Source organism: Porites lutea, chromosome 7 (genome assembly GCF_958299795.1).
Source record: "Porites lutea chromosome 7, jaPorLute2.1, whole genome shotgun sequence".
In the NCBI taxonomy this organism is placed as follows: Eukaryota; Metazoa; Cnidaria; class Anthozoa; order Scleractinia; family Poritidae; genus Porites; species Porites lutea.
Genome location: NC_133207.1, coordinates 24,421,747 through 24,434,317, shown reverse-complemented (window position 1 = coordinate 24,434,317; position 12,571 = coordinate 24,421,747). Strand labels below are relative to the sequence as shown.

The following is a 12,571-nucleotide window of genomic DNA, read 5'->3' as shown; positions in this document are numbered from 1 at the left end:
TGCTGATGTAACAAGGGGTCGAGTCCAAAAAAGACGCCAACGTAACCAGGGAACAAGAAGGCAACAAGAAAACAATAATTCACCAGTCAGTGAAGAGGCAGTTGCACCAGTTGATACCACAGCTCCTCATGTTAAACCTCTGTCTTATATTTTTTCAAATGAAGTTGAAGGTGTCTTCATTGTGCTGAGGAAACAGGACATTGTGCCAATAGCCTTGGAGCAGCATTGGGGGCAGGTGTACAAAGAAGGAGCTTGCCATCCCAGAGCGTTTGTTCTGAATGTGACACCACTATTGTCCATCCATAACAGTAAAGATGTTTTTATTGTCTTTAGAGTCTTTGAAGAGCAATGTCTTACACTTCATTCCAGTGAAGCTAAAGCCGTTGTTACCATAGTTGTTTGTAATGATGATGCTTGTTCCACCAGAGTTTCAAAGGAGTTTGCTACCAATATTGAAGCTAAAAGTGCAGATCAAAAATTCTGGACCCTGGAGGACATTGTCGGTGTTGCATCAATTTGTTTCTGCTCAGATGCAATAAGTTGCTCTAAAGAAGGAATGCAGATCAGGGAGCCACGACAACCCAGGATGTCTTTAGATGTGTTTTCCGACCTGTTTGGGTGGAAGTCTAAGACCTTCTCCGCACAGGGTGCAAAGCAAGAGATCAAAGAATCAATCCCCATGGCTAAAGACTTAAACACAGCATCTTCATTGGTGGCTTCAGGTGGTCAAGAGCAGTGGCTGGAATGTGAGATATGTTTCAAGGAAACACAGGATTTGGGAATAGGTGAGGGAAAAATAATTTATTGAGTATATGTCAGAGTGACGCAGTATGTATTGCAACAATGTTATAAGCGCAATTAATTGTGCAGATGCATTGAGTATTGTTACAGGTCAAAATTAAATTCAGTTTAAGATTTTTTCACCTACAGTGTAGGTTGATTCTCAATTTCCTTTGTCTCCTAGCCCTGATTCATTAATATTTAGGGCTTAGGATAGGAGGCAAAGGAAATAGAGAACCAACCTATACTATAGGTTAAAAAATCTTAACCTGAATTTAATTTTGACCTATGTCATATATGCCTGACAAAACATTGTAGATCATTTTGTTATGGCAAATTAGGCAAGAATACACATGTATGATTTATACCATTCATGCGCATATCAACAAGTTGCATCTGTGAACAGTATGTTGCTTGTGCTTATGCTTGCGCTGGCTTGGTAATTTTTACTTGCAGTTCCCTCTCCCTCTCTCCTGGCAGGGTGTGGGGGAATGCAATCCGTTTTATTGTGAGCCAACAAGCTGATGTGTTTATTCTCAGGTTTCTGTGAAAATAATCAGAATTTTGTATTTAACATCCTGAAAGTTACTTGTACACATAGTAATTCACTTTTATCATCACAATCTGTCAGTAACAGCTGAGTGTTCAGTAGTGATGAGGATGAGTTTAGATCTGACGGCTTAACTAATCAAGGACACTTAAAATTTAATTAATTGTCTTAAAGCTGTAATAATGAATCTTGAGTTACAGGATACAAAAATTGAATCTTCATCAAAAATTTATGGTGAATAATAGACCCTTTTAGTTTGTATGTTTTGTTTTCCCAATTCAGACTATGTGATGTTCTCAAGAAGGGAATCTGCTGTTTGTCTTTTCATTAGTCATGCATGTGGATGCATGGCACAAAATTTGAAAGAAAGAATTCTCCGGGGTAACATCACGTGGTCTGCAATGGGAAAAGAAAACGTACGAGCTTAAAAGGTCTATTATTTACTCTGCTGTCATTGTTAATTTTTACTTTATATAATGACACTGAATGAGTTCTATGTGGAACATAACTTACAATGTTGCATTGACAAGATCTATTACACATTAAAATTTGTAGGATTTGATGTGAATAACTCATTCACGTCGTTAAGAGGTTGTAGTCACAAGTTCTGTGATGACTGTTGGAGAGCTCACTTGAAGACCCAGATTCAGCTTGGTCGCACAGATCTGAGGTGCCCTGGGCATGACTGTACTGTTGCAGTGGACGATGTCACCCTGATGTCACTTGTGCCGTCATGGTATGGCAGGCATCTAACAAAGAGGCTGGATACATTTCTGGAGATTGACCCTAAATGGAAGTGGTGTCCTGCTGACCAATGCAATTTAGTTGTCAAGGCAACAATTCCACAGAGTCCCTCATCAGTGTCTGATGAGCGTGAAAATGATCCCCAGCCAGTGCCTGTGGCTTGTGTGTGTGGTAGCATGTGGTGCTTCAAGTGTCAGGAAGATGCCCACTGGCCAGCGACCTGTGAGGAGGCTAGAGTGTTCAGAGAGAAGAATGCGTCTTATGCTCGTTTAACAACTTCTAAGGAAAGAAAGCTGGTCACAAACGTTCAAGTGAAGCATTGCCCCTTTTGCCACTACCCTATAGAGAAGGGAACCGGATGCGATCACATGAGATGCATTATGTGCTCTAAAGAGTTCTGCTGGGCATGTCTGGAGAAGTGGTCTGATTATGGTCATGTTTGCAAAAAGTTAGTGAATCTGCGCACAGTTACTCTGCCATCAAAACTAGTTCACGTGATGAGTTACAAGCTTGTTGCAGTTACAAGCAGAGTTGCTAGGACATCATTTCTGATATGCAGAGTCCATCGGAAGCTGGATAAGATTAGGAAAGAACTGAACGTTTATGCAAAATGTTTTCCTCTGAAGCCAGGTTCAAGTCGTACTGAGAAGAGATTGAACCAGTTGTGTGAAAATAATTCCATCCACGAATTAAAAGAAGTGTTTAATTTCAAATTTCAAGCCCTGTTAGTTCTGGAAGGCGCAGCAATGAGGCTGTCATTTGCTAAGGACACTTCTTGCAGCAAGAAGCTGGCCATGGCGTTTGGTAGACTGTTTTTCATTGTGGAAAGGATGGATGAGATCCTCAAAGATTTCAACAGTTGTCTTAAAGATAAGGACTGCCTCTTCAAGCTCAAACATTTTGTCAAGTGTGGCAAGAGGTGTATTCATTTAATTGGCCATAATACAGCAGCTAATGTTGAACATTTGAAAGTCTAAGATGCGTTTCTTACAGATACATGTCTTTAAGTGTATTCTGTTTATTTACAAAACACAGTAACTAACAGTATTTTAAGTATATTAATAATATTGAGATAACTATTTTGATTGCGAGTTTTCTTTTCAAACTTCGTTTAAAATGACAAAAGATCTATAGTTACTTTAATCTCTAAAGACTGTCTCTTGAAAACTCGCGTTTCAGTTTATTAAGTTTAGTAGGAATGCATAATAGTCTTGTCAAATTAGTCATCTTGAATAATTACAGGGGTAAAGAATGGTAAATTGGAAACTTCCAAGACCCTGGTTTCAAAATTCGAGACCAAGACTTAAAAAATCGAGCTTCCAAGACGCAAAATCAGCCGAAAATGAGACTTCGAGAATCATGACAAACGTTTCCAGGGTTTCAAGATCGGGTCAAAATTAAAACCCAAGACCCACATTTTTCAAGGAACCATTCTATACACCTAATTACGTATTCAGATCAAGTAATGAACTTTTTTTTGCTTCTTTTAATAGTAAATATGATAAATTTGTCACTGTCAGCAACAAAATGAACTTTTTCCGAGCCAATGCTCTTCAGTTTTAAGAAGTGTCAGTGCTGGCTCTGGATAAATGGGAATAGTGCAATAATTATTGTTTATTGATTTATTGATTTATGTAATTTCTTCCACCACCAGAATATCTTTCAATTTGTGTTTCTGTTACCAAAAAATAGAGCTATTTTTAACCTTAACCCTGGGACTACTGATTTAAAGCTGAAGGAGAAACTCAGTGATTTTAAATAGTTTTAGTCTAGGTTGCTGTTTTGAAAGCGTTTTTTCAAGGTGCTATTTTTTCTAGTTGCTAAATTTCATGAAGATTGTCAACCCCAGTAAGATTTGATTTTGATCGTTGTACCGTGGTAGTTTTTATCCTGAGGAGGTACAATGTGCATAGAACGTAGCTAGTGCTTTAAGTTTTCTTTTGTTTATTTTAATTTTTGTCTTGAATACCGCCAGTTTAAGACTTGTAAAGGAGTGAAATGTGTTTAAAAATTATAAATACTTTTTATAATGTGATGTATCAATAAAACAGTTCTCTAAAAATTCTTATGATGAAGTGAGTGTTACTATGACTTGCGGCAGATTCCTTTCTTAAGGGAATCAAGCTTTGACAAAAATAAATATAATATTTTGACAGACTTGCCCAAGAGGCCCTTTTATGATCCGTTGACATGCCATATGACGAGTAGACTGGAAAACAACCCGTATATTATGGTGTGCGTGAGTGAAAAACACGCGCATGAGCGGTCAATTGTAAGGTCTGGACTGAGGGTGAAGCTGGTGGGAGACGCAAGTTATTTTATTTCACGCGGGCTTAGCTTTTTCGCGCCTTGCAAAACCGATTTTGAGAAAAAAGGAAAGGGAAAGAACGAGGAAAAAAACAATATATTTCTAGTCATTTCATGCCATAGAAATAGGGATAGGCTCTGGCCTGATGGGCCACTTGACTCGTATGTAGACTTAACCTGCTTAGTTGCAGCCTCCTGGTGGCACCATGGGGCTTTTGCGAAGGATAGAGACCTTAGGCGTCAACCTCGTGCGCAGGGCGTTTGAGGCATTGCTGGTTCCCGCGTAATAAGCCTTTTGCAATAGTTGGTCACGTGATCAACTTTGTGTAAATACGAAACTAGTTCGCTTTTGGAAAATTTTGTTAGCAGGAACTGAAAGAGCATATTAAAATTAAAATTAAAATTAAAATTACATTTTCAGTCGCATATCTAAAAGGTAGCAACTGCAACGACCGCCAAAAATTCGAAGGATTTTTTATCAATATACTCTATCAGTTCCTACTAACAAAATTTTTCAAACGCCAACTGTTTTTGTGTTTACAGAAAGTTGATCACGTGATCAGCTAATGCAAAAGGCCTTTTCAGGTGAATAGACGGAAAACATGAGAAGCAAAGGTTGGTTTTAACCAGTCTGGAGTTCGCTTCAGGATTTTAGATGAAGAGGGAGCGGCGCAAAGAGTGACCGACCGGAACTGATAGGTAAATGAAGGTCTCTTGATTTCGCTTGCTTCTTTTCCCCGATCTGCTCAAGTAGGAGGGGCATACGTCTCCAAAGAAATTCCTGGTTTGACGTCTCGACGTGCTGGCAAGCGGAGTGCAGTGGGTCAAGAAACATAATCGAAAAACCGATAGTGTCGTCCCCCATGAACAACTGCAAAATCCTGGCCACGCCCTTCACTAAATATAAAGTGAGGTACTGGAACCAAGTTTAACCCGTCGCTTCCTTCTTCTGAATTGTTCTTCTTCTGTGGTCTGCCTTCTATACTGTTTGTCAGTGGTCTCGACGCCACGCTCAGGAATCTTCAAAGTGTACTCAGGCTTGTATTCCTGATTACAGGTTTGTGTCCACATATTTAGGCTACCTTTCGAGGAGCAATTTCTTTTAGCAAAAGTCGTATCCAATCTCATTTTGTTCAACAGCCATGTCCACCGTTTTTCGATGAACATCTCCATTATACTCTGTTCTTAAACGGGTATTACCGGTATTTGTCACCTAAATTATCAATATTTGCAACAAACCTGGCACCAGATTTAAAATTCAGATTACGTTAGTTATGATTGCCTCGTCTGTGTTTTGTACGCGAAGTATTAGGGGAGATGTATGTCTAAACTAAACTGTTATGTTCCGATGAACAGTGTTAAGTGCTTCTTTGGGCACAAGGCTTGTTAGAGACTTGTCATTAGCTTTTATTGCTGTTCCCTGGATACTATGATGGATTTCGTGGCCGGGTTCAAGATTCCAGCACTTTAATAAGTTTATTTCTTTTGTTCTCTATTCAATGTATCTAGTTGCGTGCCTTTAACCGTTGGCGTGACATGTACATTCTGAAGTTCGCCCTTCACACGATTGTCCCGGATCCAATTGCATAAAACGCGGTGATTGGATTCCGAGGTCATAGCTTTATCATCACGTTGTCATCGCGTCAATTCAGGAATTTCATAATTTTTTTTCATAATATGCGTTGTACTCTTCTTGGCATGGTACTCGATTCGGCACTTTACCGTGTAAGGGGTCTGTTTTGCCATCCCTTGATCTCTTGGTCTGTTAGCACCGTAGAAACAAGAATATTGAGGAAGTTAAAATCTGAGCATTCAAAGCAAAAATTCGTTCGTCGAAAACCAAATAATTTTCGTATTAAAGTGTAAAGAAGTAAGTTTTTTTCCTTTATTTCATTTGGTCATCATCATCATCATCATCATCATCATCATCATCATTACCGTTATCATAAATCATTCTAATTTCGTTATCACTACAATCAGTGCATCCAGTGAATCAAAACCCCAGCCCATTGACACTTGGGACATAGCAAGGAATCATTAATTGACCTGGTGTTAAAACACCCTTAATTTACCCGCCCCTGCTGTATAGTAGTAGCATAAACTGGTACTTATAAGCCTTGGGCTTATTCATCTTGGTTTTTTTGCAAGGGGTTTCAGAAGGGTTTAGCCGCGTTACATTAATTCCTCTCAGTTTCACGGGGTTCAGATGGAGGTTGGGGGGGGGGGGGGGGAGGCGGGATTTCAATTTACCGATGGATTACCCCCTCTTAGACAGATCACACTCTTGATAGAGCGTTTTCACCTGACGTCACGGCGGCCATACTGGTGTTCCAAAACAATAAAATGGCGGCCATGTTGGTGTACCAAACAAATCCTGAGGGAGTTGAACTCTTTTCTCATGTAAACGCTTCCTTTTGTTTCAATAAATTTGCATAGATGCTGGTCACGTGAGTGAAAACGCTCTATTGGGTCCAACACAATGTCCATTCTAAAGAGAAGGCCTATAAGAAATTTGACTGTATTCAAATAAGCCCCTCATACTAGGATTTCACCACACAGTATCAGGGGATATGTACAGCAAGGACTTTAGAAAAGAATATTTTAGCGGAGCTCTCGCTCGAAGCGCGCGCTGTGGAGCACCATGGGTAAGAAAATGTGGTAATCCACCCATCCGAGAAAATTTGGTAATCACGTGACCGTACGCTCGACCGTCTATCCGCACCACAGGAATACCAATGTTAAATAACTCAATCAACAGGTATGGCAACCCAAATGCAACTCGACGTTCTGTTTTGGCGGGAAATCGCATAGCTACCCGCGTCTTGTAAAGCAGAGGTAGCTAAATAGTCAATAAAGACCACAGCACGAAAAACTGGATTTACACCAAATTTACTCAGTGCAAATTTGGTGCAAAGAAGTGCAAACTAAGGTTAAATAAAGGGCAAAGATGGTAAATACAGCATTTGCCCTAAAATTTACACCCCCATGTAAAAGGGCAAGCAAATGCGGTATTTACCATCTTTGCTTTTAATTTCCCCCTCGTTTGCACTTTTTTGCACCATATTTACCACAAGTAAATTTCTGTAAATCCAATTTTTCGTGCAGTGTACGAAACCGGAAAGCGGAAATTGTTTCTTTATCCGTGTTTTCTAATTAAGCTTAGATTAATTGTCATGTCCACAAATTTGGAATATAGAGCAAGAGAAAGATAGAGAAAAAGAGAAAAAGCGGCAGGCCAGCGAAACTCAACGAGAAAAAGGGCGACAGAGATCTAGAGCGAGAGATAAAAAACAAAGGAGAGACATTTTTTTGTTGGAAGAACAACACGAAAATTTTATAGCGGCGGTGACAAAATGGGAAATGCTAGCGGCCACCAATGCAAGGAGAAAATGAGCGGCAGTGAAAAAAAGTGAACGAGAACACGTACGCCATTTCCTCCATAAAAACGTTTCTGGAAGTTTCAAGTTGCAGTCGTCCAAAACAACGGCAAAGAAATGTACACAAAAAGTGTGCTGCACGTGCAAAGTCACTTTTTTGCTAATTAGACCTATTGTTGTTTTTCACCATTCTCCGGCGTTGCCTTCTATGCTTAGCATTACACGATTTTATATTTTGTTTGAACAAACTATAAATATTATCGAGAGCTTCGCTTTTAGCCCTGGCTAAATCTATATATTATCGTATTGTATACACTGTAGGGTTCAAAGGTTTCTTCATTTTAACAGGATCTGAAAGGAATTGTTGATGGCTTATGCAGCACCAGGGGTAGCTTCAACTAAGGAGACAACTAATTATGCTCGCCTATGTCGTCTCCTGGTCGATATTGGAACCCAGGCCCTCAGGAACACGTTTGACACCATTCACCCTCCAGCAAATCTTTACACTGTTTTATCGGCCAATAAAACCACATTGCAGTCTCTCAAAAACAACAAAGTTATCAATCCAATACAATGGGGCAAACTCTTTCCTGTCATCTCGGCTGCTGTTTCTTCTAGGGACTTCGACACTACACTTTTGATGGTTTTGCTAAGGAATATATGTGGTCTTAGTCCACCGCTCGCTGGCTGGGACTCTTTACCTGATGCATTAGACCTGAGTCTTGAAGCTGATCTTGCTCGTATCAAGTATTACAGGAATACCATATACGGGCATGCTGAACAGGCATCTGTTGATGACGTCACATTCAATGACTTCTGGTGTGACATACGTGACACGCTGGTGAGATTGGGAGGCGTGACTTATGCAGCTGCTGTGGATAGTCTGAAGGATGAATGTATGGATCCGCAAGTTGAAGATCATTATAAGGAGCTGCTGAGGCAGTGGAAAAAGGACGAGGACAGTGTTAAAGAACAACTCGACCAGATCAAAGAGAAGCTGGAGATGCTGGAGTTTTTAGCAATATCAAAAGAAGATATTGGTAAGTAATTGCCCTCTCATCAGTAAAAAATGAACAGAGGAAGGTATTTTTGAAGTTAAGGTACGTAGGAATGATGGCCTTTAGCCACTTTGGCTGCATTTTTGCTGAAACCCCGGCTATTAAAAGGAATTTCAAAACCGATGATTTGAGCATAAAAGCTCAATCTTAAAATTTGTGTTTTTAAAATGAAGTGGATTCAAGGACCATTCTGCGATAACATTACAATAAAAGAACAGCAAAGCAATAGAGTCAACCCTCTCTCCATCATTGGTACTTGTACTTAGAGTCTCTCTCAAGACGCTCTGTCATTGACAGCTAGTCAAAAAATTCCCTAAAGAAACTGCAGGGACCAACTCCGTGTGTTCTTTTAAGGTGATTGTCTTAAAGTTTCTCTTAACTTTGAAAAAGTATCAGTAACTGCGTTAATTACAGTTAGTTCAGTCTATGGCGCATTTTTAAGTAGTTAGTGTCTTCAGCCTTTGGTCGTAGAAGCCTTCTTCCCCTGTTTAAAGGTTTGGGCCTAGATTGATCTCTACTTCATTTTTGACATCATATCCTTTACTATAGCAACCATGTGGCACAGATTTGGCTAAAATTTGCCTAAGAAATAAATGAACAGCTGCTGAAGGAGAGAACTTTTTGCTGACGATTTCAATAATTTAAAGGAAACGATAACTTGTGGTCGTGACTGTTCCCGCACACTCCTGAAAAAATTTGGGCAAATGCTTGGGCGATTTAGCTACCCAGCCAATGGCTTTGAAACCAAGCTGTAAGAGCTCGGAATTGGAACTTCATATTGGTCACTTACATTTATGCTAGAATGAGTTGGAGATAGTTATCAAGTACACTAATCATAATTTATGTCCTTGTGTTAAGGTGGTTCTTTCACCTCCTCCAAAGTGACTGACATTCGCGCCATATGCAAAGAACCCTTTCACGAGAATGAGCTACTCCATTATTACTGCAAAGAATGCAGCGTTTGCATCTGTCACAAATGTGGACAGACTCGTCATAATCAACACAGGAAAGTGGACATACAAGAAGCAGCTAACGAGAGGAAAGATCGGAGGAGGAAGGTCGTGGATCGAGCCAAGAGTGAAGTTTTCTATCTTGAAGAAACGGTCGAAGAGCAAAGAAGGTTGATGAAAGCAAATGAAAAAGAACTCGTTGCCACAAAGAATAAGGTGACGGAACAAGTGCAAGAAGTCATTAGACAGTTAAAAGAACATGAAGATGAGATAAAGACGCAAATAACAGAACTTACTAAGATGCAACAGAAACAACACTTAACGCGTCTGGAATACTTACAGTCACGCATAAATCGACTGAATGTTTCTATTGAATATGACGAAGGGGTCTTGGCGAAAAGTGACTGCTTTGAAATACTACAGGCTGAAAAAGATGCCTTCAGTCTCCATGAAGAAAATCTGAATCTTCAGGGAATTGAAAGTTGCAGACTAGAGCATTCTTATTACGTTTGTAAACAAGAAAGTTTGAATGTGTTAAGACATTTGGAGCTGGGCAAAATAGTCGCAAGTCATACTGATCCTTCAAAGTCATGGGCCGACGGAAAAGGTCTCAAGGAAGCAAAACAAGGTTCTGAATCTGTCTTTACAATTTTCACTTGTGATTCACAAGGAAGTCAGTGTTATAGCGAAGAAGACGAAGTTTCTGTGAAAATCTCTGTTTCAGAGGAGAAAGACGAGAACAGCAGGGTATTTCGACTTTCTCGTGGTGAGGGTATTGATGATTGCAAAGATGGAAGTTACAGAGTTTGCTACAAACTAGGAACGGATGCTTTATGCCAAGTTACGATCGAGGTGAATGGATGTCCTCTCAATAATAGTCCCTGGAAGGTTGTAGTGATCCCACATCGTCTAGAATTCACACGTTTAATTCAATCTGGACAGGATTCATTCGGAATGCCTTGGAGTATTGCTTTCAACAAGAGTAGAGGTGATATCGCTGTAGCTAGTTATAGTGACTGTCGCATTCTTCTGTTTGACAAGCAATGGACGCACAGCCAAAAGATGGGAGGAGTGAGCATTGGTCATCCTTTGTCACTTGCTTTCTTAAGGAATGATGACCTCGTATTTACTCACGAATGGAGTGCCCATGAAGAGCAAATGTCCGTGTATACTATAAATGGTGGGCATCTCATTAGAGGCTTTAGTAAGCACCTTGTAAGGCTACTCAGCGTGTTTGTGAAAACTGAGGGTGACGGTCAGATCATCGTATGTGATTTAGGTGACAACACAATCAAAGTCCTCTCCCCTAACGGAACAATCTTACTGCAGTCCTTTAGTCCACCCAAATGTAACGACTCTCCCGAATTTGTTTTTCACAAAAATGGGACGTTTTTTGCTTCATATATTAGACAGCATTGCGTAAAAGTCTTTAACAATGAAGGAGTGTTTCTGTATGATATAGGCAGTTATGGGTGTGGCGAAGGCCAGTTAAATAGCCCCGCTGGACTGGCCGTTGATGCTTATAACCAGTTGATTGTCTGTGACAGTGGCAATGGAAGGGTTCAAGTGTTTTCGTTGACTGGGAAATTTCTGTACACGATGCAGGCTAGTGTACCTGGAATTGCATGTGCTCTTCAAAATCCCTGGTTTGTTGCTGTTTCAAGTGATAACGAAATACTGATTTCTGATGTATCTGGGCCTTGGGGTATTTTTTATTTTCTTTGATGATGCACTGCCACTAAATACCATGAATAAGACAATTAAAGAAGATTTAGAGAATAGTTATGACAACCGGAAACGAAGTATCATTTATTTTTGGAAAGGAAAATCAAGACAAGGCCAAAGGTGGAAACTAGCACATGCTAACTAAGCTGTGACACTTATCGAGTCATTTTAGTCATTAATACCTAATGTTCTGGCCCCAGTTGTTGAAAAGGTGGACAGCGATATTTACCGGATAAATCACTGTACAGTGGATAAGTACTAAGGAAATAAACAGCGTTCTCTAGTGGATACTTTAAAAAGTGGATTATTCCTTTTAAACAACTGGGGCCTGGTCTGCAAAGGCAAAGGTTGACAGCAATCTAAACAGTAGCCTCCCACGCAGACGTTCTTAGCGGTTCGTCACGCGTTCTCGCCCCACAAACGTCTGCTGAATCGAGCGGTAATAAACGTAGACCAATCACAGTACACTTCCAGATCTGGGAAGTGCACTTTGGACTATGAAAAATTTCGCGCAAGACTCAGCTCCAGAAAAGATCAGAAAGGTCTTGAAAGGTGAAGACCTTGTACTAACCTTAACAACAAACTTCTCAGTTAACACAAACGCCTTCGTACTAGAGACTGCCTTGACGATGTCATGGGAAAAAAATACCTCGGAGGTTTAATTTGCTGAACGGAAATCGGCTTTACTACAAAACAGTCAGTTGTTCAGTTATAACGTACAATCCCGCCGTTGCTTTATCCACAGAACAACTTTATGAGCAAATGATATCTAATCCAGCCTTTACAAATAGTCCATCACCTAGGACCCGAAAAATTGGGTCTAATACTCATCTCAGGAGAATAAGCGAAACCTGTCCAACATGCAAGTTTATCTATTAAGCTTTCAAAAAATGTCTTGCCGGACATTCAGAGTGGTAGCTTTCCTGTAGAAATTCGACTTTGAAGAGAAGTCGCTGGAAGCTACCGTATGACGCCATTTTACCAAATCCGGCTCTCGATAGGAAGGCCGACTCTTAATAACATGAACCAAAACACATGCAAAGTTGTTTGAAAGTTGTCTTATCCTTAGTAAATCGTAAA

The 12,571-nt window shown here is 40.1% G+C and overlaps 2 protein-coding genes across 2 annotated transcripts in view; both read left to right on the top strand.

Moving 5' to 3' along the window:
* The window catches only part of LOC140943288 (uncharacterized), a 5,135-nt gene extending 988 nt beyond the window's left edge, over window positions 1-4,147 (top strand). The window contains exons 1-2 of the mRNA XM_073392364.1: window positions 1-785; window positions 1,886-4,147. The exon at window positions 1-785 is cut by the window's left edge and continues 988 nt beyond it. Of these exons, the coding sequence (XP_073248465.1) occupies window positions 1-785; window positions 1,886-3,051 (1,951 nt within the window). The 3' untranslated portion in view covers window positions 3,052-4,147. The remainder of the gene's footprint in view (window positions 786-1,885) is intronic.
* Window positions 4,148-8,088: 3,941 nt separating this feature from the next.
* On the top strand, window positions 8,089-12,276 carry LOC140944660 (uncharacterized). The gene is made up of 2 exons (XM_073393779.1): window positions 8,089-8,798; window positions 9,675-12,276. The coding sequence occupies exons 1-2, from the start codon at window positions 8,126-8,128 to the stop codon at window positions 11,489-11,491; spliced, it is 2,490 nt and encodes an 829-aa protein (XP_073249880.1). The 5' UTR covers window positions 8,089-8,125; the 3' UTR covers window positions 11,492-12,276.
* The last annotated feature ends 295 nt before the right edge of the window (window positions 12,277-12,571 follow it).